This window comes from Microcaecilia unicolor, chromosome 3, assembly GCF_901765095.1.
Source record: "Microcaecilia unicolor chromosome 3, aMicUni1.1, whole genome shotgun sequence".
Lineage (NCBI taxonomy): Eukaryota > Metazoa > Chordata > Amphibia > Gymnophiona > Siphonopidae > Microcaecilia > Microcaecilia unicolor.
Genome location: NC_044033.1, coordinates 407,374,846 through 407,401,597, shown reverse-complemented (window position 1 = coordinate 407,401,597; position 26,752 = coordinate 407,374,846). Strand labels below are relative to the sequence as shown.

At 46.9% G+C, this 26,752-nt stretch overlaps 1 protein-coding gene and 1 long non-coding RNA gene across 4 annotated transcripts in view; one reads left to right on the top strand and one right to left on the bottom strand.

The window, feature by feature from the left end:
* SLC25A27 (solute carrier family 25 member 27) overlaps nt 1-23,847 on the bottom strand; it is a 155,052-nt gene extending 131,205 nt beyond the window's left edge. The window contains exon 1 of one of the 3 annotated variants that reach the window (XM_030198780.1): nt 23,667-23,847. In XM_030198780.1, coding sequence (XP_030054640.1) covers nt 23,667-23,769 — 103 coding nt within the window. In that variant the 5' untranslated portion in view covers nt 23,770-23,847. Of the gene's footprint in view, nt 1-14,085; nt 14,108-23,666 lie in introns of those variants that run through there. The other 2 variants (XM_030198777.1, XM_030198781.1) reach the window with 2 other exon arrangements.
* Nucleotides 23,848-24,131: 284 nt separating this feature from the next.
* Nucleotides 24,132-26,752, top strand: part of LOC115467091 — a 65,994-nt gene continuing 63,373 nt past the window's right edge. The window contains exon 1 of the long non-coding RNA XR_003941642.1: nt 24,132-24,427. This is a non-coding gene — a long non-coding RNA (uncharacterized LOC115467091). The remainder of the gene's footprint in view (nt 24,428-26,752) is intronic.

The following is a 26,752-nucleotide window of genomic DNA, read 5'->3' as shown; positions in this document are numbered from 1 at the left end:
AACTCATATCTCCTGTCGGAGTTTATGCGTGTGATCTAATAGATGGGGTGGGGTTTGAGAGGACCGTTGGCAGATTAGGTATTCCACCCCTGCCAATTGTTTCCGTATTTGATCCTCTGCAAAATATCATTCCTTTTGCACATGGGCCCACAATGCAATGAAATGATCGCGCCTAACGGCTTTGAAGCCTTTCCACAAAATACCTCCCCATTATCACTCAACTGGATATAATCTTTAATCTGGTGTTCGAGCTGTGAGACACTGGTCATATATAACAATGCGTCATCCAAATGCCAGTGCACAGGAGTTCTCAATGTCAAAGGGGGATGTAGCTATAACAGGACCGGGGTATGATCCGACCGTGTGCGAGGGAGGATATGGTGATAGCGAACAAGACGAAGAATTGAGGCATCGCCTAGACAAATATCAATTTGAGAGAAGGAATTATGAACAGAAGAAAAGTATGTATAATCTCAATGGACAGGATTGGCTTGCCGCCAAAGGTCTGTCAGCTGCCATTGTGCAAGAAATGTATGTAACAGCTCACGATCACAATGCGCATATTGTATTATAGCTGCAGAGTTATCTAGCTGCGAGTTCAAAGTAAGGGTAAAATCTCTCCCCAATAATAGTGAACCCTCCCTGTGCTTCAAAAGTAACTGATCTAAATGATTCAAGAATTCCCTATGGTCTGCATTAGGGCCATATATGTTTACTAGAGTATACTTCTGACCCCCTAAAGAGAAATCAAAAGGAAAAAGATGTCCTCTTTTATCCCTAACTGTCTTCACAATTTGCCAGGGTCTTGAGTCATTAAAAGCTACCAGGACCCTCCCCCCCCCCCCCCCCCCCCCCCGAGTCTTAGTGTTATCACAGTTAGAAGCAAAACAGAGGAGAGGATATTTACGATAATGACATAAATGTTCATGTATTGGTTTTAAATGCATCTCCTGAACCAGGGCAATATCCATCTTAAGTCAAAGCAACTTCCAAAAAAGGAGCTGCCACTTCATGGGAATATGCAACCCCCTGACGTTCAGGAGCGCTACTGATATATCAGACATTTAGGCAAAAATTGAAGAAAAATACATCAGAGGTAACCTTATGTTCAGTCTTCCCCTCATCTTCCCCCTCTGACATCCTCCCCCAACCTATATAGTGGAGTTTCCATAATTTTCCCCTCCCTCCCCTCCCCCCTCATAAATCTGAGACCCCCACCTGTAAAGGATGAGGTGTCAAACCAAGGAAGTGTGTCCCAAACCCCCACCCACAGCACACACCGCAAAATAACATTAAACTGAGAATCCCCAACAACCAGTGAATAAACTAACAACATATCAGAAGAACCTAGACAACTCACCCCTTATCACAAACAGGGAACAGGGTTACAGAATCTATAGTTCCCCATAAACATCCAAGCACTGCATAGCTTCTAACAAAAGCAGAAGGGCTCAAGTAAGCAAATCAAGTAAGCTGACCACCTGTCGTGTACATGAGTCCTTGTGACCAGACGGAGCACAGATGAGGTCTTAGTCTGTGCCCTATCAGGCAGCCGAGCAAACCCCAAGGCTTCACCTGGGAGGACCACCATTCCCCGAGGGTTGAGCCCCCCAGATGCAGGTGGCCCGCAGGACTTTCAGGTACCACAGGGGTCAGACGGCTGCAGATAGTAGGCAAGGGAAGGCTGGACTCAGACAGAAGCTAGTGTTGGTCAAGAACCAGCAATGGGGAGTCAGGATCAAGTAGTAGTCCGGTTGAGTAGCAAGCGTAGGATCAACAGGAACAAGCAAGGGTCAGATCGGGTCTGGCAACAGGCAGAGAGTAGTCAGGCTACCAGAAGGGGTCGGGTCAGGCGGCACGCAGAGTGTAGGCAGGATACTCGCAAAGGTCAGATCAGGTGGTGAGCAGAGAGTTGTTGGGATACCAGCAGAGATCCGGTCAGGCAGCAAGCAGAGAGTAGTCGGGTTCCAAGCAGAGGTCAGGTCAGGCAGCAGGAAGTCGGGTTCCAAGCAGAGGTCAGGTCAGGCAGCAGGCAGAGAGAGTGGTCGGGTTCCAAGCAGAGGTCAGGTCAGGCAGCAGGCAGGGAGTAGTCGGGTTCCAAGCAGAGGTCAGGCAGCAGGCAGAGAGTAGTCGGGTTCCAAGCAGAGGTCAGGTCAGGTCAGGTAGCAAGCAGCAGCAGACGAAGACACTCAGACGCACAGGCAGATCTACCAAAGTAGAAGCCAAAGCAAGGCTGGTGGGAGACTGCGCCGCTTATATAGCCCCTGCCATCAAGGAGACAGATATCAGCTGGCAAGGGGCAGAGCGATCAGAGGCTGGCCGGGCAGGCAAGGAAGCCCGGATTGGCCAGCCAATGGAGGGGGCAGCAAGCCGCGAGTGGCCAATCCAGCACCGGAGGCGTGGCCCAAGTTCCCAGGTTTCGCGCCCGGAGGAGCAGTTTCCCTGGGGCGCCAGCACTCCCAAAATGGCCAGCGTTCCCCAGCAGCAGCGGATCACGGGCGGGATGCCGGCGCCGCGAAGACGGCTAGCGGCAAGTCCGGTGCGATGAGGGAGTTGGAGCGTCGGCCTAGCCAGAATGGCCAACGCTCTCCCTATAGTGGTGGAGCAGGAGCGCGGCTCAGCCGCGAGGAGTGTACCGCAGGTAAGGAACGCGACACCAGCAGACTGCTGGCGCTGCAGGCGTCCATGTCCCTTTGTCACTCATTGCCATTTAGGGTGAGAATTCAAGCTTGGAGCGTGTCGAGCAGAACTTGAAGCTGGTGTCACCGACATTGGGCCCCCTTCTGAGAGAACCTCACGGGCCTCAGACAGAGATTTAACTTGGTGCACATGTCCATCTTTGTAAAAGACGAAGGGAAAAGGATGACTACACCGGCAGCGAATGTCCAGCGCATGGAGCTTCAACGTGATAGGTTTCAGGTCAGCCCGACATTTGAGCATAACTGAGGCCAAATCTTGATAGATTTCTATATTGTATGAATCCCACTGAAAGTTGTTGGCTTGGTGGGCCGCTTTTAAAACTCGTTCCTTGAGCTTAAAATGTTGGAAACAAGCAATGATATCCTTAGAAAGATTATTCTGTGTTGGACCCAAAGTCCTGCGGGACCGCTCAAGTAGAACAGCACTAGGATCCATTTGTGACCCGGTGCCTGACAGTAAGGAACTGACTAGCCGTTGAACCACAGATTCACAGTCTGTATATGCCGGGGTTTCAGGAAGACCCCGGAAAACGCAGGTTTAATTGACGGCTGCAGTTTTCCAAATCTTCTATCTTATCTGCCAGCTGTTATTGGCCAAGGTGGATGTCTGCAACTTGCCAGTCAAATGAGCCTACCGCCTCTGATTGCTCATCTAGTCGGTTCTCCACCTCCTCCAGCCAATTAGCCAGATCGCAGATCTCCCTGCGCAGGTCTGCTCACAATGTTGCAAGGTCTGAATGGACAGCCTTAAGGTCAGCTCTGATTTCTTGAAGCCAGTCTTTTAGTTCGGAAAAAAGGCACCACCTCAGTCACCAAGCAGCCATTACCCGATGCAAACATATCCTGGGGCGACGATCCTCCAGAGTGCTCTAAGTCACATGTAGCCGCTGGCTCCCGGCCTACCACGTGACTTGCGGTCAGCCAGCTTGCAACGGCGTACTGGGATAAATCCACCGAATCTGATCGCAGACTCACTGCAAAACAACGCCTCAGCCACTGATCAATATTCCGCCGATCTAAGAAATAGATGTCACTGGATGCTGGGGAAACGTCAAAAAACACCGTGAGAGAGCGGGAGCTTGCTGTTCAAGCAGCCATACTGCTTGGTGATGTCACTCCCCCCCCCCCCCCCCCCCCCCCCCCCCCCCCCGGAAGACTTTTTGGCTCTCTCTTCCCTGTATTAGGAGTCTTATTATAGAATTCTTTACCTACTGCTATTAGGTCAGAAAGTAGCTATCTTAGCTTCCAGAAGAGGTTAATTTCTCTTTCCAAAATCTGTTATATAACATATCATTACTACTTTTGTATCCCTTAACCATCTCTAAGACTATTACATGATGTACCTTTATCTCTTTTGTATACTCTAACGCTCTCTGTGATCTTTCACTCAGGATGTAAACCGCACTGAGGGGATTTTAGCGGTATACAAGATTTGATTTGAGAAACATCCATCCTTAATTTGCTATAAATGTAAACTACATAGCACGGAGCAATATGTTTAGCTATATAACTGCATCTTAATGTTGTATCTCCATATCAGTTCCTGGCGATGCATATGTGAAATATTGTAAAAATAACTGATTATTAATGGCTTACTAGCCACTGTTTGACGATAATGGTATATTTTGTTTCCTAAAGTTGCTTCTTGAATGCACAAAAATAGCCTGAAAATCGTAGCTACAATTATCACCCTGGCATCTATTATTTTCCCAGGGTGGCTTTTCAAGGGGACTGGGTAAATGGGGGACCTTTTAATCCTCAATCATAAGACTGAATGAAAAGGATACGCCATTTACCCAGACCTCCCGGGACAGGGTAAACAGTGGATCCTGGATTCTGTGCATTCAATATGGCGATTAAAGATTGGAAGCTCTGTTGATTACCTAGTCTCCCCACAAGACTTTACTCCTCCTGCACCCCTTCTCCTTCATACTTTCTAAATTTGAGCCTACACGACAAAACAGTAAAAGTTCAGTCTGTAGAATGGCCAGGGCTTTTTTTGAGGGGGTACTTGGGGGTACTGAGTACCAGCACCTTTTCTGTTGTCTGCTAAAATTGACCCATGGACCCCAAGTTTTAATGAAAGAGCTGAGGCTCTACACACCAATTCTGCCTTGAGGCATATTTTCAAAGCACTTTGGGAGGCTAAGTTCCATAGGTTTCTATGGAACTTTGGGAGGCTAAGTGCTTTGAAAATATGCCTCCTTGTCATAAATTCTGTGACCGGTTGCAGGGGGCTTGGCTATTGTGGGATGGGTCCCTCAGTGATTACCCCACCCCTGAAGAGTGGCCTAGCATTTGAGTACCGGCACCTTTTTTACTAGGAAATACACACTGAGAATGGCAGAGGGAATGCATGCAGAGTAAAATCTTACTTTTTGTTGACCTGAGAACTGTCAGGAAGTGCACAGTGTTGATGTTAATGAAAAATGGCTCAAAGCTGCAACAGCTTCTATCAAAAAAGGCAACCCTGGCAATGTACTTACCACCTTCCTCTCCAAACACCCATAGGATAATGGTGGAAAAAGTGGCAGACACTGTATGTGTACCACTATCTCTATATGGGGTAAAAACTGATCAAACAGGCAGCAAGGCAAAACAGCTTGCTGTTAGGAAATCTCTGAAACCAAGGATAGTCTCCAAGATCCAAGCAGTGTAAGAACACACCAGATAGAATTTAGAGATTATCTTTATATTTTAACAGGAGACAGGAAACCTATGTGGGGGGGGGGGGGGGGGGGCAAACCTGTGAATCAGCAGGCGACAAACCACAGCACTCTACCTAGACCTAACCACTATCTATGTTTACTTAAAGGGGTGATAATGGTCCACAATATTGCAGGGGGAAGTGGTGTGTCAAAAAAGGAACAAATTGTATATTCCACAGCAGCAATACGTCTACAAATTATTTGATAATCCACAACTTTATACATATAACTTGGGTTTTCCAACATTAGGAGAAGGAGAATAAATACCTTTCCATTGCCTTGTAGGTTCACAAAGATGTATACAGCATTTAGCTTTAAACATATTTTGGGTACAATGTTTTGTTTAAAAAAAAAAACTGTTAGGTGTATCCAAGTACTTTGAAAAAAAGTTCTTATGTGTACCAAGGGGAATAACATCTAACTATGAGAGCTAAATGTGTCACGCTAGGGGGAATCCTGTGCCAGAAAAACAAAGCAAATGTATGCACTTACCTTCTACTATACCATGCTAATGATTCCCGGTATGGCAAATGGAAAGAAGCCCATTCAATCTGAATGGGCTGCATCACATTTGCAGCGCCGGATTTGCTAGCATGGTTTATTATGAGGCCCTTAATTTGTAATTTTCTAGTGCAGAATTTCCCTTTATAATGGCTGGCATCTCACACAAGCCTGAAAAACACCCCTACCTCCAACCACAGTTTCCCATGCACATCATGCAGACCTCCACCCCATATCCCTGGCACGCGCGCGCACACACACCATATACATCTTTGCCAGTTACCCCCCAACACTCCATACACCTTTTACAGACCCCCACAATGTATCCACCTGTAGTGGAAGTTAATTTTAAAGATTGTTTTTCAACTCTGCCTTAACCGACCAGTGTACTTGGGGTTTGTATTTTGGATTAGAAGTAATTCTGTTTAAAATGATTGATTGTGTGAAAATAAGTTAGAAGATAAGACACAATTAATTTATGTGAAGGGAAAGATGGGGCCTGTTTTCGAGTTCAGACTAGCCACCTGGACTAGGAAACATGTGACCACCTTCCCACAGTATGGCTTGTTTACCTAAACAGAGAAACTCTCAAGCATTCTGTAATTTTCCTTAGCTCTGAACATGAGTTCTAAACCTAATAAAAAAGGGGGGCCTCTGGCAGTGAAGTGGGAAGCCCATCTATGGGTGGATGCACTGCGTAGAACCAGACTCCTGGTCAAAGAAGCTCCTGGCTTTTGCTGTGAACAGGGCCTCCCAGCTGATAAGAGCCTGGATGATGCAAGGACCAGTGATGTATGTACAAATATGATGTATGTATAGTGTATATTATTGCTTCTTTTCCTGGTCTAGGAACTCTTAGCATTGCTTAGATGTAGAGACCAGTGATGTAATGATTGTTTATGGGAAAATTAGGTTCTTACCTTGATAATTTTCTTTCCTTTAGTTACAGCAGGTGACTCCATTAACTGATGGGTTATATCCGCCTACCAGCAGGTGGAGGTAGAGAACACTGAAAGCACATGGTGTTCCTGGACGGCCAGCCCCCTCTGCCTTCAGTATATGAAATTTCCAAAGCAGAGTGAATAAGAAAGGCAAAATAACATAAACTTTCCTCACAGAGAACAAACGCCCCTGAACCGGAGCAATAACCAAACAAAGGAAGGACGTTATCAACCTCCTACAATAAAAACAGCATGTAGAAACTCTGATAGCTTGTCTTCAAGTACTCCTCATGAGGCACAATGTCTGTATGCAACAACTGTACAAAAACTAAAGTCAGACAGGGAGGGATCATGGATTCATCTGCTGTGACTAAAGGAAAGAAAATTACTTTTTATTTTTTTGTTTCATTTGTACCCCACGCTTTCCCATTCATGGCAGGCTCAATGCGGCTTACATATTTTATACAGGTACTTATTTGTACCTGGGGCAATGGAGGGTTAAGTGACTTGCCCAGAGTCACAAGGAGCTGCCTGTGCCTGAAGTGGGAATCAAACTCAGTTCCTCAGTTCCCCAGGACCACAGTCCACCACCCCACTCCCAAATTATCAAGGTAAGAACCTAATTTTCCCTTCCTTGTCATCAACAGCAGATGAATCCATTAACTGATGGGATAAACCAAAGCACTCCATAAGTAGGGTGGGAACAGGCAACTCCGTAAGCAAGCACTTGCGCTCCAAAATGCGCATCCTGCCGCGCTGCCACATCCAGCCTGTAATGCCGCACAAAAGAGAGCTGAGAAGCCCAGGTAGCCGCGCGACAGATCTCCTGAAAAGACACCCGTTTCAGTTCAAGAAGAGGACATTGCCCTCATAGAGTGAGCTTTAAACGCTTCAGGCGGCATCTGCCCTGTAAGCAGATAAGCCGAAAAAATGAGTTCCTTAAGCCAGCAGGCTATAGTGGCCTTAGACGCCGGAAACTCCCGTCGGGGACCTGCCAACAGAACAAATAAATGATCAGAATTCCTAAACTCATTTGACATCTGCAGATACTGCCACAGAGCCCTGCGGGCATCCAAAAGGCGCAATTGCCCAAAGGAGTCCAGAAACTCCTCCTTACAGAAGGAAGGAAGAAAAATGGGCTGGTTGAGGTGAAAAGCTGAAACCACCTTAGGCAGAAAGGAAGGCACTGTACGAACAGTTACCCCGGTTTCCGAGAACTGTAGAAAAGGATCCTGACAGGAAAGAGACTGAAGCTCAGACACTCTTCTTGCTGACGTCATTGCCACTAAAAAAACTGTCTTGAGAGTCACATCCTTCTCAGAAGCTAGTTTAAGAGGCTCAAACGGAGATCGCTGGAGCGCCTTCAACACGAGCCCCAGGTTCCAAGCCGAACAAGGCAACCACAAAGGAGGACCGAGACGTAGCGCCCCTCTGAGAAATCGGACAATATCCGGATGAGCAGCAAAGGACAAGCCGGAGACTTCCCCCTGGAAACAGGCCAACGCTGCCACTTGAACTCAAAGGGAATTGTAGGCCAGGCCCTTTTGTAGCCCATCCTGCACAAAGTCCAGCAAAAGCGAGATTGTCGCCAGAGTCGGCGAGATAGACCTTGGAGTACACCATGCCTCAAAAGGTGCATCAGATCCGAGCATAAGTCGCAGAGGTAGACCGCGTGCGAGCCTGCAAGAGCGTGGCAATAACCTTATTAGAATAGCCCTTGTCCCTCAATTGCACCCTCTCAAGAGCCAGGCCGTAAGACCAAAGTGGCAAGGATCTTCCACAGTCACCGGACCCTGAACTAACAAATTCGGTACCCGCGGCAAAGGAAGAGGCGCGTCCACCAGCAGCCGCCAGCGATCCGCATACCACGGACGCCTCGGCCAATCCGGGGTGATGAGAATCACCAATCCTCGGTGCAGGCGAATCCAAAGTAGTACTTGAACTATCAAGGGCCAAGGACGGAACACATACAGGAGGCCTGAGGGCCAAGGTTGAGCAACAGCATCCAACCTCGCCGAGCGAGGATCTCTCCCTTCTGCTGAAAAAGCGAGGGACTTTGGCGTTTACGCTTCATCCCATGAGGTCCAAGCCTGGAGACCCCCATTTGGCACAAATCTGAAGAAAAACTTCTTCTACCAGTTCCCATTCTGCAGGGTCGATTTGATGTCTGCTGAGGAAATCGGCTTGTACGTTGCTCTGACCGGCTATGTGAGTTGCGGACAGCAGCTCTAGGTGGCGCTTGGCCCAATCGCAGATCTGAGATGCCTCCGCAGTGAGGGCCCTGCATTGAGTGCCGCCCTGACAATTGATGTAGGCCACTGCTGTCGTAGTGTCCGACAGAACTGACAGGAAGACCCAAGTTAGGAGTCACGGACCAAGAAAGGGATCTAGGTATTGTCGTTGTTGATACGTTGAAACCTTCTGCTCAGTGTGCTGCTGCGGCTAAGAAAGCAAATAGAATGTTAGGTATTATTAGGAAAGGAATGGAAAACAAAAATGAGGATGTTATAATGCCTTTGTATCGCTGCATGGTGCGTCCGCACCTCGAATATTGTGTTCAATTCTGGTCGCTGCATCTCAAAAAAGATATAGTGGAAATAGAAAAGGTGCAGAGAAGGGCTATGAAAATGATAAAGGGGATGGGACGATTTCCCTATGAGGAAAGGCTAAAGCGGCTAGGGCTCTTCAGCTTGGAGAAAATGCGGCTGAGAGGAGATATGACAGAGGTCTATAAAATAATAAGTGGAGTTGAAGATGTGAAGTGTCTGTTTACGCTTTCCAAAAATACTAGGACTAGGGGGCATGTGATGACGCTACAATGTAGTAAATTTAAAATGAATCGGAGAAAATTTTTCTTCACTCAACGTGTAATTAAACTCTGGAATTCGTTGCCAGAGAATGTGGTAAAGGCGGTTAACTTAGCGGAGTTTAAAAAAAGGTTTGGACGGCTTCCTAAAGGAAAGTCCATAGACCGTTATTAAATAGACTTAGGGAAAATCCACTATTTCTGGGATAAGCAGTATAAAATGTTTTGTACATTTTTGGGATCTTGCTGGGTATTTGTGACCTGGATTGGCCACTGTTGGAAACATGATGCTGGGCTCGATGGACCTTTGGTCTTTCCCAGTATGGCAATACTTCTGTACTTATGTACCCTTCAGCGTCCCGTGGAAGGCCAGAAGAGCCTGGAAAATCGCTCTCAGTTCCAAGCAATTGATGGACCATCCCGCTTCCGCGGTGGACCACAGACCCTGAGCATAGCGTCCCCGGCAATGAGCTCCCCAGCCTGAAAGGCTGGCATCCGTTATCACCAGACACTAAAAAGGATGAGCCAGTGGCATCCCCTGCCGCACCATGATGTTGGAAAGCCACCAATCCATACTGCGCTGGGCCGCAGGAAGCCACCTTAGTCTGCACTGGTATTCCTGGGAAATCGGAGACCATTGCTGAAGCAGAGCAAGCTGCAGCGGCCTCGCCCAGGGAACCACCTCTATGGTGGCCTTCATCGATCCCAGGAGCTGAACGAAGTCCAAAGCTCGAGGGCGAAGCATCCACAGGAGCAGGCGGACCTGATTCTGAAGCTTGAGATGCCTGATGTTGGGAAGAAAAACGAACCCCGAAGCCATGTCGAACTGGACCCCCAAATACTCGAGAGACTGAGAGGGGGTCAGGTGACATTTGGGCATATTGACTACCCAGCCCACAGTCTGAAGAACTGTAACAACTCTGGCTGTGGCAAGTCAACTTTCGTCTGCCGAATCCGCTCTGATGAGCCAGTCGTCGAGATAAGGGTGAACTCTGATACCCTCTCGCCTGAGAAAGGCAGACACCACTACCATCACCTTGGAAAAAGTCCGAGGGGCAGTTGTGAGGCCGAAAGGAAAGGTGCAAAACTGGAAATGTTGATTCAATACCAAAACCGGAGAAAAAGCTGATGCGGCGGCCAGATGGGAATATGCAAGTACACTTACTTGAGGTCCAGAGATGTGAGAAACTTTCCTGGCTGTACTGCCGCAGTGACGGAGCGCAGGGTTTCCATGCGGAAGTGTCGCACTCCTAAGGCCTCGTTGACTCTACGTAAGTTGAGGATAGGTCTGAACGACCTGCCTTTTCGAGGCACCACAAAATAGATGGAGTAGCGACCGCAGCCGTGTTCGGCGGGAGGAACCGGACAACCGCTCCGAGCTTCAGCAACACCTGCAAGGTCTCGTTTACCACCGCCCGCTTGACGGCAGTTCCGCATCGGGACTCCAAAAATGCATCTCCCACTGGGCCAGCAAATTCTAGTCGGTAACCTTCTCTGATCAGGTCCAGGACCCACTGATCCGAAGTAATCTTGGTCCACTCCTCGAGAAAGAGGGAGAGACGACCCCCTACTGCGGGAACCGACAAGTGGACTGGCACCCCATCATTGTGGAGGCTGCCCCTGAACTCCTGGACGTTGCTCGGACACCGTCGCGCATTTGTCCAAAAGAAAGGAGTTCCTCTGCTGGAAACGGGTACGTTGACTAAACCCCACAGAGCGCCCCCGGCCATACCTACGAGCTTCGCGAAAACGTGGCCTGGAAGAGGAGGGAAAAGAAGGACTTTTGGGAAAAGGCCTCGGCCTATCCTCAGGCAACCGTTGGGACTTAAGAGTCCCCTAGGTCCTTAACAATCTTCTCCAAATCCTCCCCAAATAAAAGAAGGCCCTGAAAGGGTAACCCCACCAGCCTTTGTTTAGAGGCTATATCAGCCGCCCAATGCCAAAGCCAAAGAAGGCGGCAGGCAGCAACCACCACAGACATCTGCTTAGCCGAAGCTCTAACCAGATCATAAAGGGCATCAGCCAAAAAAGACAGGGCAGACTCCATACGCAGGCCGACCTCAGCGAGGGAACCCGCTCCATCGGCGGGCTGCTCAACTGCCTGCTGCAACCAGGAAAGGCAGGCCTGGGCTGCATAGGAACTGCAAATAGCCTCCCGTAAAGAAAGGCCCAAGATTTCAAAGGACTGCTTCAGTGTGGATTCTAGCCGCCGGTCCTGCATATCTTTCAAAGCGACCCCTCCCTCCACCGGGAGAGTAGTCTTTTTAGTCACAGCCATGACTAAAGCATCCACTCTAGGCATCCCAAAGAGGGCCAACTGACTTTCACTCAAATGGTAAAGGTGACACATAGCCCTGGCCACCTTCAAGGGACCATCAGGGTCAGACCATTGAACTGAAATAAGCTCTTGGATGGAAGCATGCACGGGAAAAGCCCGAGAAAGCTTCTTAGTACTAGCCATCCTAGGATTAATAGAAGAGGCAGCGCACTCGTCAGGATCTTCAATACAAAGGGCCTGTAAGGCATCAGAAATGAGAGCTGGCAGCTCGTTGCGGTGGAAAATCTGAACCGCTTTAGGGTCATCCAACTCCTGTGGCAAGCAGACACCCTCATCTGGATCATCAGTCCGTGAGGGCCTGCCAGACCCCTCTGACTCCCCAAAACTAGACCACGGGGGAGAACAGGGTGAACAGTCCCCCTCAGACGGGGTATTCACTCGTCTATGCTTAGTGTCAGCCAAAAGCTCTGGGGAAGAAATAGTCTCCAGCAGACACTGGGCTATCTGGAAGCAACCCAGTCCGACAGGAATTGTTAAGAGCCTCAGGCAGTGCTCTTTTTAACATAAAAGCCTTAAGCATCAGCAACACAAATTCAGAGGAGAAAAACTCACCCTGTACATCCGCCCCCACATTGGGGGAAGCGGAGGCAATAGCTCCTTTAGAAACCTCGAAACGAGGCGTCCCCCTGCACTCAGACCCCACCGCAACCGCGAGGGTCAAGTCACGCGGCGCCTCCAAGATGGCGGCCGCTGCCACCTCCGTCGGGCGGGAAGAATCACTGCCTGCCATGCTCGTGCGAGCATTAGCATCTAGGCACCATGTGCTGCAAAGCCCCACTGCTGATCTGTGTTTTCCTCAGTGGGAGCAGCACTTAACCCCTTCAGCAGCCATCAAATACAGAAAACAAATGGCGCCTTCGCGCCAAAACTTAACCCGCACAGAGCGCTGTCAGCCGGAACCTCCCCAGAGGAGCTGGCCACCACTCTCACCTCGGAGACCGAGTCAAACGAGCTTCGGTCAAGCTGCACCAAACCAGGAGCTCAGGAGAAAGCCTCAGAAATCGCCACGCTGAGAAAGCGAGACTCACTCTCTTTTTTTTTTTTTTTTTTTTTTTTTACTGTGAGGAAAGTTAGAGGCAGGCAGCCACAGAGGAACTCCAGGAGGAAGGGGAATGGGGTAAGGCAGGGAAAACTAAGTATGCCTTTAAAGTGGGCACCACCAGGCACAACACCCCCCGCTCTACTGGCAAAGCACAGGAACCACCCCAGGCAGAAATCCAGGAGCTGAAAAAGCGACGTTCACACCTGCTGGGAGATAGAGATATACTGAAGGCAGAGGGGGTTGGGCGTCCAGGAACACCATGTGCTTTCAGTGTTCTCTATCTCCACCTGCTGGTAGGGGGATACAACCCATCAGTTAATGGATTCATCTGCTGTTGATGACAAGGAAAGATAGGTTTTGTTTAATTATAGATAGAATGATTATAGGTATTGTTTCTTTTCAGTTATACAGCTTAATCGTTGTACATATCTTAATCATTGTAGATTTTACAACCTCTAATAAAGGTCTCATTTACCTAATACGAATCCAAAAGAATCCACAGTAATTATTGAGTAGTCTGTGTCAGTGAAGCAGGCTGTAAATCCATAGCAGTATACCACCTTTTTTCCATGCCCCCCTGCACACAAACATCATCCATCTTTTATCATTCCCCCCTCATTGCGCACACAAATCATCCATCTTTTTTCCAGACCCCCTCCATGCACACACACACACTATCCATATCTTTTCCAGCTCCCCTCTCTATACCCGCACTCCCATTAACCTATTTTTTCCAGACTCATCCCTGCACTGACAGTCCATCCACTTTTATCCAGATCCCCCCTGCACACACACACAATCCATATTTGTTAGAGGCCCCTTCTTCCCACACACTGCATCCACTTTTTTTTCAGTCATTTCTCCCTGCACCCACACTCCACCCCCCCCCCCCCCCAACACATATACAACATCCACCTTTATTTCAAGCTCAACTCCCTGAACCCGTCCTACTTCCACCTTTTTTCCAGGACCCCTCCCCACAATCCAGCCACCCTCCCTGCATCAACACACATCCAGCTTTTTGCAAAGCCCCACTATGCAATCACATACCATCCATTTTTTTTGCTGCCACCTTTCTTTGTGGAAATATGTGATGGATCCATCACCTCTGGATGGGAATAAGCACATGATCCATGACTTGTACTTGGAATAAGTGCAGGATGCATAACGTCAGGTGGAAAATAGTGCAGGATCCATGAAGATCCATGACTTGTGCTGGGAATAAGTGCAGAATCCATAAAGATCCATGACTTTGGTTGGGAATAAGTGCAGGATCCATGAAGATCAATAACTTGTGTTGGGAATAAATGCATGACCCATGAAGATCCATGACTTGTGCTGGGAATAAGTGCCAGATCCATGAAAATCCATGAAGTCTGCTGGGAATAAGTGAAGGATCTATGAAGATCCATCACTTCTGGGGTAAGTGCAGGATCCATGACTTCAGGTGAGAGTAACTACAGGATCCATGATTGATGAGGATTCAGCCTTCATGGTGGCATCCTGGTAGATCCACCCTTTTGGTGGGTAAAAGGGAAAACAGGGGAGAATGGCTAAATACAGGTGAGCTATCCCTTGGGAATAGATATATGGATGTTATGATCAGATCTGGAAAGTTATATGTGTGTGTTTGAACACCCAGCTCCTTAGCTTGTTATATTATTTCTTCATATGCAGACATTCCCAGCCAGGGTCCCTAGATATGCTTTTCTTTAGGGAGTCCACAGGCAGCGACTTAACTTTAATCCCACAACCAGCATTTCCCCTCTAGTCACTACTGTATCATTGTTTATCACCTTTGTGTCCCCTCCCCCTTCCATTTTCAGCATTTCTCTTCTACCCTTCCCCTTCCTCTGTGTTTCTTAGCATTTATCTTTCAGCACCCCTCCCCCGGAATCTAGCATCTGTCTCCTTCCTTCACCCCTACAGCTCTTAATTTGCTGCATTTCTCTCCTAACTTCCCTCTCCCCCCTCATGATTTCAAACATCTCTGTCCTTCTCCTCCACCAAAGATTGCCAGATCTATCTACTCCCTTCCCACCCCAGAACTCTAGATTTAATTTTAACATGTCTTTGCTTCCTTCTGTCCACACCCCCTACGATTTGCAGTATATTTCTCTTTCCTTTCCCATCCCCTTCCCTCATAAGCTGAAAAATATCTTTAATTCCCTCTCCTACTTCCCTTTGGAGATGGTGCAGCCCTTTTCATTTTTGTAATACTGCACAGGTTTTTTTGTGACAGGAGCGCTGCCCAGAGACTTCACATCACGAAGTCATTCTTGTATTTGCCCAGTGAAGCCCCATCTGATGCTACTACTACTGCTGTGAGGGCAGGACACGGGTATAATGGTGTACAACTGTTTGGGTGCTGGGAGTGCTAGGTTGCTACCCGGAATGCTCATGTCAGGCTCTCATTCTCCATGGATGGTGGGATCATCTAGCCACACAGCTGAAGTGACTCCTTGGTGATGTCACTGACTCAGATTTCTCTTAGCTCAGAAAACTGAAAAGTCTTCTGTGCATGCTCCTACCTTCCCACTCCCTTCACACCACGGTTTTATTTTTTCAGCGGTGCATTACAGTGATCCGTTGCGCTTTCCATTCCTCTCAAACATTCATATTTATTTTATCTCAACCTTCTCAGTATTTCTTGTATTTTAACGCTTTCACTCATTATTTCCACCATTTTTAAATTTAATTTAGCCGAGTTATTTTTCCCGACTGTTCTCTTTGTTACCGAAAAATGTCAGCTATGGATCTACATTCACAGTGCCTTAGGTGCTTGGGTCACCAACATAGCACTGACATATGTGTGGAATGTAATAAAAAAATGTCAATTAAATCGCTGGAGATTCATGCTTTGAAACTGAAGGATTTGATCCACAAAACAACTTTGGACAAATCTACTCCATCAAAGAAAAAAAGCTAAGACTCACCATCTTGTAAAACAGATGGAGATATCTGGGTTTAATCAAGAAGGTTCAAGCTCTCTGCACGATTCTGTTAACCTTCCTGCTACAATGCCCGGGAGTCAGGATCAGCTGTCTCCTGTCAAACAGGAGTTGTCCAGCATCGTACATGCCGTTGACGTCACAGTGAGTGGACCTGCTTAAAAAGGGAAACCCATTGGTGCAGAGCTTCCTGTTGAGTCTCTGACTGGCTTGGTGCCATTGATGCCGACATACATCTCACAAGCTCGATCTTCGGCATCTGTCAGGAGTGTGGCGAGTTTGACATATTCTACTTCATATTCTTCTGAATCTTGGCGTCACCCACGCTCTAGAAGTCATAGTCGTCGGCATTACAATTCCTCTCGGTCCATATACAGCCGATCTCCTTCCTATCACAGGGGCAGGAATGGTCATCGGCATCACCGATGTCAGTGTTCAGCAGACTTAGATCAAATCTGTCAGATCATCCATTAGTACTGCTTCTCCACAACTGTCAGATCAGACGACAACAGCTCATCAGCCATAGCAGTTAGACACAATTCATTTGGGGTTTCTTACACTCCTCAACCAGTTTTTACGACAAAATTCAAGCACTGCAGCACAAGCCTTTGTGCCACAATAAACAGCCGATTTTGGCTGCAGAGCAGCTTTTGCAGAATAAACATCCTATGCATGTGTCCATTCCTAGTTCTAGGAAAAGATTTTGGACAGGATCTCCAGTATCTGCTCAGAATCAGCATCTGCTCTCTTGCAGTGTTTCGGCATGTCCTTCTTTATCTCAGTCTCCAATCTCTCAGACTTCATTATTTGACAAATCTTCGCCTGAACAAAATAATCCTTTTCATCTATCGGACACCTATATCAAAGGAGAGCGTTAGCTTTTATCATTATGAGTACTGTTCTTCTACATGTGCGGAGGAATACATATTGTAGACATACGTAACAAATATCATCTGTGCTAAGTTACTCTACAAAATCTTCCCTGCCATCATTGTAACCCCTGACGCAGGCGCAGAACACCGAATCACGGCCCGTGTCGGGTCTTTTTCCAAAGACTGTTTTACAAAGGTTTATAATTAAAGAACTGTGTCCCTCTTTTTAAGGCCTTTGGTGCTGTTTCTTTGTTTGGACTTTTGCTTGTACTTTGTTCCCTCTCTCTGCTACATCTTAGGCTTTACAGTTGCCATCAACTTCTCAGCCTGCAGATCAACTGGACAAGAAATGTTCAGTTTTAAAATACCAAAAATTGAAAAAGGAGAATGTACTTCTTCCCATTATTGATATTTTTCAACAACAACATAAAAAGCTTTGGGCAACTCCATATTCTATTCGCCCTACGCAGCATATCCTAGATAATAAAGTACAAAATATTCTAGGACATGGGGTGCAACAGCTCCCTCACACATCGGTAGTTGTAAAACCTGCCACGATGAAACATAAAATAGGAGAAGAATCAACATCTCATCCACCCTCCAAGGATCTTAAATGTATGGATCTAATGGGGGGGGGGGGGGGGAGTCTTTTCAAAGCTCCATGTTACAATTTTCACTATGTCTAATATTTATATACATTAATGGATTACCTTCAAAATTAGAATCTAATTTAGCAGATAGTAACCTCACTCTTCCATGTTCAGTTATAGATAGCCTTGAAAAATGCCCTTAGCACATGATTCATGCGGTTAATGACAGTTATGAGACAGCTGTTAGGGGATCAACCATTGCAATCTCTGCAAGGCGGATAGCTCTTAATGATGACATTTTTGATAAAATTGCTGACATACCTCACCTTGGAGATAGTCTTTTTAGTGAAAAGTTTTTCCAAATGATAGAAGGCATAAAGGATGAGTGTACAACATTAGATACACTGGAGGAAGATCATTTAAAACTGTCAAAATCTGCTTATAAATGTCTTCCCTACTATAATTCTCAACATGAATTTCAAAATAAGAGGTCATATCCTTATTCCAGATCTAATTATACGGGCAGAATAGGCAAAGACATCCTTATTCTGTTAAAAGTTCCCATGACAAGAAAAGCCAGATGTTTCTTCAGACTCAATCTCAAATGCCACCAGTTTTTGACAATTCACATCAGGGTAATCTAAGGGGTTGGGGGGGGGGGGGGTTGTCTTTCATAATTACAGTGCTGGGACAATTATTACCAATGATTCATGGGTCTACAAATCATAAAGGAAGGTTACTATCTCAATTTTCTCAGCTATTCCCCTGTCAAAGGACTTCCTTGAGCCAATTTATCACCTCATCATCTTCTACAAATGGAAGTTGCCAGGCTTTGGGACGCTCAGGCCATTGAGGTGGTCCCCATGCCCCAGAAAGGTTGGGGGGGGTTCTACTCCAGGTACTTCCTAATCCCCAAAATGTCTAGGGGCTATCGTGCAATCTTGGACCTCAGACTTCTCAACAGTTATCTCAGACAAGAGAAATTTTGTATGTCTGCTTTGGTAACTGTTCTCCCTTTTTTTGCACCGGGATGTATGACTAGCATCCCTGGATCTACAGGATGCTTACCTCCATATCCCAACACATCCATTCTCACGGTGGTACCTCTGCTTCACACTGGCCAGAATACATTATTAGTACAAAGTAGTACTGTTTGGTCTCACCTCAGCACCTCATGTGTTCACCAAGTGTGTAGTAACGGTTGTGGTCCATCTAAGGCAACAGGACATTATGTTATTCCCTTACCTAGCTGACTGATTAATTGTCAGATCTAATAGTAGTTCAACCACTGCAAAGAGACTCTGTCTTTTCTACAGGATCTAGGTTTTCTGGTAAACACAGAAAAGTCTCATTTGCTCCCGACTCAGCAACTAGAGTACATAGGAGTTTCTTTGATAACTCCATTGACCTTGGCAAGGCTTCCACTGAACAGAGTCCAGACTATCATAGCTCTGGTTCACAAGTTGCAAAATCTAACATTTGCAAGAGTCAGGTCTCTTCTCACCCTGTTGGGACTAATGGCATCGATGGTCCATGTCATTCCCCAAGCATGTCTGCATATGCGTCCTTCTCCAGTGGTTCTTCAGAACTTATTGGTCTCAATACTACTACTACTATTTAACATTTCTATAGCGCTACAAGGCGTACGCAGCGCTGCACAAGCATAGAAGAAAGACAGTCCCTGCTCAAAGAGCTTATAATCTAATAGACAAAAATAAAGTAAGCAAATCAAATCAATTAATGTGTACAGGAAGGAGGAGAGGAGGGTAGGTGGAGGCGAGTGGTTACAAGTGGTTACGAGTCAAAAGCAATGTTAAAGAGGTGGGCTTTCAGTCCAGATTTAAAGGTGGCCAAGGATGGGGCAAGATGTAGGGGCTCAGGAAGTTTATTCCAGGCGTAGGGTGCAGTGAGACAGAAGGCGCGAAGTCTGGAGTTGGCAGTAGTGGAGAAGGGAACAGATAAGAAGGATTTATCCATGGAGCGGAGTGCACGGGAAGGGGTGTAGGGAAGGACGAGTGTGGAGAGATACTGGGGAGCAGCAGAGTGAGTACATTTATAGGTTAGTAGAAGAAGTTTGAACAAGATGCGAAAATGGATAGGGAGCCAGTGAAGCGACTTGAGGAGATGGGTAGTATGAGTAAAGCGACCTTGGCGGAAGACGAGACGGGCAGCAGAGTTTTGAACCGATTGGTTCAAAACTACCAACGTCTGTCAATGAAAATACATCTAGATCCACAATTCAAACAGGTGGCTCAGTGGTGGATTGCTCCACAACACCGTACTATGGGAGCTCCATTCCATCACCATCTCCAACTATTCACATTACCACGGATGCATCCAAGCTGGGATGGGAAGCTCATTGCCAGGGTCAGACAACGCACGGACATTTAGTCCCACTGCGAAAAGAAATGCAGCATCAATTTCTTGGAGCTTTGAGGGACCGTCCTTCTTTGTTTATTTTGTACAGCGCTGCGTAACCCTAGTAGCGCTCTAGAAATGTTAAGTAGTAGTAGCTATTCGCCTTGCTGTAATAGCTTTTCAAACACGATTGTCAAATCAAGACATTCAAGAACAATCAAGTGTCCATGTATTATGTAAACAAACAGGGAAGAGTGGAATCACACCTTCTCTGTCAAGAAGCTATCCGACTAAGTCTAGGATCCCAAAAAACAGCAACTTATCTACCAGGTCACTTGAACAAATTAGCAGATTAACTCAGTCGCAAGCTTCGTTCACACGAATGGTCACTCAAGACCATGATTATTCAAACCCTGTTCAACAAATGGGGACATCCTACAATAGATCTCTTTGCATCCCCAAAATACGAAGTGTCTCAAATTTTGCTCAAAGTGGCCAAATCGGAAAAAAGTGGCGTCCGATGCCTTCCATCTCAACTGGAATCAGGGGTTTCTTTATGCATACCCACCGAACTCTCTGATAGCAAGAGCTCTTCAAAAAGTGATTCAAGATTCAACACACCTGCTCATTGTTCTTTACTAGCCACGTCAACCCTGGTTCCCAGTACTTCTTTATTGCAGTGTCATCCACTCTCATTGCCAAAAGTTCCAGATTTAATTACACAAGACCAGGGTTCTCTTCTACATCCAAATCTATACTTTCTCAACCTCGCAGCGTGGAATATTCCGCACAGCAAATAACTCCTGCCATGTTTTCTCCAGCGGTGCTTTCCATCCTCATGGCAGCTTGAAAAGACACTTCGAAGAAATCTTATGTGGCAAAGTTGCATTGTTTTTCCACTTGGTGTAGAAACCATTCTTTAAATCCTGTAACTTTTTCCATTTCTCAACTGCTGGAATATCTATTGCATCTATCAAACAGTGGTCTGGCATATTCTTCGCTCAAAGTGCACTTGGCTGCACTTTTCTTATTTCAGAATGCTATTGATGACTTCTCTGTTGTTTGTCATCCTAACATAAAGCATTTTCTACAGGGACTTCTTTATATGAAACCTCCATTTCATCTTCCAGTTGTAGCCTGGGATCTCAATTTGGTGCTATCAGCTCTCATGTGTCCACCTTTTGAGCCTGTGGAGACTGCTGATTTGCAATATGTTGCCTGGAAGACTTTATTTTTAATAGCAATCACCTCTGCTCACAGAATAGGTGAACTTCAAGCACTGGTACACTACCCAGCGTACATGAAAATTCTCCATGATAAGGTTTTGCTTCATACTCATCCCAATTTCCTCCAGTGGTTTCGTCTTTTCATTTGAACCAAGCAGTTGTTCTGCCAGTTTTTTCTCCCTCTCCATACACTGAGGAACATAGACTTCATCATACCTTAGACTGTGCTAGAGCTTTACGCATGCATTTAGCTCGCAGAACCTGTGACAATCAACCATCTCATCCTTCAGTAATTCTCCTCAACCAGTTACGAAGTCCAACTTATCAATGCATTTCTTTCTGCTACAAACATTCTGGCTTTTAAGACTCAGGTAGCATGTTACAGCGCATTGACTTTGAGCTATGTCTACTACTGTTGCTCATCTTCATCGAACTGCCTTGGTGAACATATGTAAGTTATCTACATGGTCATCGATGCACATGTTTACAAGATATTATTATATTGATACAGCTACAGCAGAGGACTTAGTTTTTGTAAGAAAACTTCTCTCTTCATCACTATGAGGCGTCACCCCACCTCCTCCTCCAGAGGTTCCAGTCTGTTTCTAATATATTATATTTGTAATTGCTGTTACCTGTGTGCCTAGATGATACCACCGTTCATGGAGAAAGTGTAGATACTTACCTGTAACAGTAATTCTTCTTAGACGATGGATCATCTAGCCACACAGACTCTCCCTCCTTTCCGGAGTTGATGCCAGTTCTAGTATAAACTGAGGTGTGAAGGGACATTCTACTGTATATATACTGCATACAGTGACAGGAAGGTAAATGCGCAGATGACTTTTCCGTTTTCTGTGCTAAGAGAAAGCCGGGTAAGGAGCATGCGCAGAAGACTTTTCAGTTTTCTGTGCTAAGCGAAAGCCGAGTCAATGACGTTACCAAGTAGTCACTTCAGCTGTGTGGCTAGATGATCCACTATCCAAGGAGAATCACCATTACAGATAAACAACTGTACTTTCTTTGCCGTGTCCCACACACTCAGACGCTATATTTTATTGCTGTGTGGTGGCAAATCTAACCTCCCTGGTTGTGGCTGAGAAAATAAAGACAGCTCTCATGGGCAGATGATCGAAAGCTCCACACTGTTCCAAACAGCGCTCTAAAAATAGTGCTGGAACAGCGTGGGGCTTTACCACCCCTATGATCAGAGATAACAGCATGCAAATTTAAGCATGCTATTCTCTCTGATCATAAGGTAAAAGTGCAGGAGGATTTCAGGCACAATCCTCCCACACTTGTTTGACAGGTCTAGGCTGTCAAAAGCTCAGACCTCTCAAACACAGGGGCTGGAGGTCCATGAGATTACCAGACCCCAAGTACCCCCACCCTAAGCCAAGTGACACGAGGGGGGGGGGGTGTGCTGGAGGTCTGGTGGACCTCTAAGTCCCCCCGACAGGTTACCCCCCTCAAATAGAGCCCTGGTGGCCCAGTGGGCCGAGTCAAACCCCCCTGCTCCCCCTGACACCCTTATATGGTGTGAAGCCCCACCCAGCACATCCCAGGATGCAACGGACAAGGCCAGGTGCAGCCATTTTCAAGGCAATGCCAATGGAAGAGAAAGGAAGACACATCCCTCCTCCAACGAGGGCAGAGGTGGGGAAGGACCGCTAAGACCACCAGGTAGGGGGGTGGGGATTGACTCGCGGCCCACTGGGCCACCAGGGCTCCATTCATGTGAGGGGATGCCAGGGGGCTGGAGACCCACTTGATCTCCAGCCCCCCTCCCCTTGAACCTGTCAGGGTGGTCAGGGGGACCGGAAGTCCATTGGACCTCTAGCCCCCATGTTGCGGTGGGGGGGGGGGTGTCATGTCAGGGTTCCTGCTCCTGCAAGGGGGGTGCAGACTGCTGCATGGGGGGGGGGGGGGGGGGGGGGGGGGGGGGGGGGGTCGAATGGTAGGCCTGCTAGCATGCAAATGCATGCTGGACAGAGCTCACCATTCCTCCTCAATGTTCTGCAAACCCTAATACCAGCTCCGAGCTGGTTTAGCGAGCCAACGTTTGGCGCGCAGGGCACTGATCATTGGGGAGGAATAGGTTTAGCATGCATTTGCATGTTAGTTGCATTCAGAACCCACGAGCACGCTGTTTCACACGCTCAGGGGCTCTGATCATGGGGCGGTAGCAAACACAGATGCTAGGACGGCGCTAACAGCCTTTTAACGCCTGCATTTGCTTCTGATCATCAGCCCATCAGATAGTTAAGGTTGTGCGGTTTGGATATGCAGGATCTGTGAGGTCCACAGGAACCAAGTTTTACCTGAACCTCCCATCCCCCTTTGCTAGTGAAACATTTGTATCCATTATTCTAAGACAAGATCGAAAAGCTGGAAAAAGATGCAAGTAAAAATGTAAATGCTTTTAAATAGCACAACTAATCACTAGCAATCGTTCAAACATAATATGACAAGCGCTTTGACGTGCGGAATTGTCCAGATGTCACTGTTTTGGGCGAAGATCTATCAGCGCACGTACCAGGGATTAAAGGGCATGTCACCGCTTGGCCTCACTGAACCGTAATGGGCTGAACTGCCCTTCCGGATAGTACAGGCAAACTATTTAACTGCTTGTACCTAGCTCTGCCACAGCCGCGGCACAGGCAGATAACACGAACTTGCTCGCCAGAGGCCATCTCTCAGGAAACGGCCGCAACCCTTCTTCCTGCCGAGGTATCATTTAACAACGCGCGGCTGCAAATGCAACCCTTCCCTTACCCAACCACCTCAGTGAAAACGCCTGCACAGAGTGCACACAACCGTCGTTCACGTCGTCACACGCTCCACTCAGCCCCGCCCATCACCTATTTCCTTTGGAGGTCAGATTAGCGACTACCTTTCCAACAATGCACCGTGGCAGCGAGCGTTCGGTGACGTCATGGGCGTCCTCGCCTCCAGTCCCTCCCAAGCAAAAAAATCGCTGGAAAATATGGTCTCAACCAAGGAGGTGATTATTTCTTCCTGTTTCAAAGATGATAAAACTAAACTGGGGGCGGGGCCCTGACCCTCACGAACCAGTGTATATGCCATTGCCAGCTCCTCCTGATTGCTTGGAGTGGAGCGAGGCGGGTGACACGAGTGCAGCCTGAATGAGTTTGTATAAAACCTCCTTGTACTGAATAGTCCCACGACAGGTGCAGTGCTCTGAGAGATGGAGCCGAGTCTTGCAGGTGCCGGCGTCCTTTTGGTGGCACTAACGCTGGCCGTTGTGATCAGCAGGAGATGGGGGGCGGGGCTCTCAACGCCCCCCATGCATCGGTGGTTGGATGCCTTGGTTCGGAGCTGCTTTTCAGATGAGAAAAGCGCCTCTGCAGTTCATTGAGCAGTGCAGAGTTAAGGTATTTTTGGGACTACATTTACTCACTCGCGCTGGTGTGTTAAAACAAAAGCGTATTATTTAAGTCGGGCTCCGTAGCTGTCAGTGGTGATGTGCAACGGGTAGGAAAGGAGTGCTAGTCCTGTAATTTCTACTTTGATTTGTTTTTATTGCTGTCCTAAAATCGATTCTTACTACTCAGTCCTTCCTTCCTTCCTTATTCAACCAGTTGAGTATGGCTCTCGGTCACACTTTGGATCAGAGTTCACCTTCCTTCCTTTGATCACTCTCAGCCTCTTTCAGTTCTGCTATGTTTATTTTATTTATTATTGCATTTGTTTCCCACTAACCATTCCTAGCATGATGCCTTTTTCAAGTGACTTGCTTCCCATTATGTTTTTTGTAAATCTCTTAACACCAGAGAAGAAGATTACAATATATCGTATCTCTTATAATTAGAACACTAGTATACAATGTGCTTTCAAACATACCGCAAATGCTTATCAACAGAGAAATATACCATAGTCCGTGGTTGAAAGACTCCTCTTCCCTCTGGCTTTTTGTTTAGTTTTAATGTACCCACCCTCCCTACCTTTTCTCCAGGCCCTCTCAAAGTGAGCTATTAACTCCAATGATTGGGGTTCCCCCCCCCCCCCCCCGTGTCATATAGTGAGGAATAATTTTTCCAAATATCTCTGTATGCCTTATGTCTGCCTGGAAGGGTCAGCGCGTATTGTAACTCCACCCATGTCGCCATCTCCCTCATCAAATGGTGCCAAATTTTATTTGTGGGCAGCAGCGGCTCCGCCCAGGACTGGAGAATTCATTTTTTGACCAGAAGGGAGACCAGGAGTATAAGCCTATTCTGCGCTTTCACTAAACCCTCTTCCCTTAGTCGTTCTATCCTCCCCAACAACAGTATTTGAAATGACCGCTCAAATGGTCTATCTATAACTTTTCCCATGACTTCCAGGGAATGCGTCCACAGTTCTGCCAAGGCCGGGCATTCCATAAAAGTATGAATGAATGTGCCTATCTCTCCATAGCATCTTGTGCACCTATCATCCTCCCATAATCCCATCTCCTTCCCCCGCTGCCGTGTTATATACACACCCTGTGAAGTATACGAAATTGAATATCCTGTAATGCTGCATTGGGTGTGGTCCTAGAAATATTCTCAAATGTGTCCCCCCAATTTCTCCTGTGTTATCGCCTCTCCCAATATGTCACTCCACCCCGTTGCCAGTCCTACTAAGGATTGCTCTCTCCTGTGTTCAATTATGCTCCGGTACCACTGGGAGAGCCTGTTGGAGCTTGTTGGCAGAATCAAAAACACCTTATCCAACGCTGTGAAATGCAATGTGGAGCCTGCTACCCGTGTTAATTTTTGGCAATAATCTCTGACTTGAAGAAATTGGAAAAAATTGTTTATTAGATTCCACTTGTTCCTGACTTGCTCAAATGTGAGGAAGGCCTGTATGCCTAGTTCCATCAGCTGCCCTATATACTTGCACCCACCTTCCATCCATAACTCAAAGTTACTTCGCCCCAGCCCCACAGGAAATGCTGGATTATCAACTAATGAAAAAATGGGTATCCTTTCCCAGCTCCTCCTATCACTCCTCTCCACCATTTCCATGCCCTCCCCAAGGCAACCACAAAGGGATTCTTACAAAGTCATCTAGGTACTCCTTTACATCCCCCAAGAACAGAAAGCACATCAAAAGGGACACACCAGCTCTGCCAAAATTCTGGTAGTGCATACTTAGCGGATCCTGTATGGCACTCATGGATCCAACGCATCAATGTTGCTACACTATATAATCGAAGATCTGGAAGTCTCAGTCCTCCCTCCCGTCTATTCCTAACCAATTTGGCAAACGCTATTCGGGGATGCTTATTGTGCCTATTATGCTTCAATATAGTTTCTCCTCCCTCTGCATCACCCACAAGGGTACCATTTGCAGCGGATAAAGTATCTTAGGGAGGATTAACCAGTGCTATCCGACCTCGGAAACTAACTGGGAGATCCTTCCACTGCTTACATATCCTTTGCATCATTTCTACTTTCTCTATAACATTCTTCCTATACATCCAGTCATGGTCAGCACTCAGATATACCCCCAAATACTTAATATAGTAACAGTAATATAGTAGATGACGGCAGAAAAAGACCTGCACGGTCCATCTAGTCTGCCCAACAAGATAAACTCATATGTGCTACTTCTTGTGTATACCTTACCTTGATTTGTATCTGCCGTTTTCAGGGCAGAGACCGTAGAAGTCTTGCCCAGCACCAGCCCCGCCTCCCAATCTCGGCTAAGCTTCTGAGGATCCATTCCTTCTG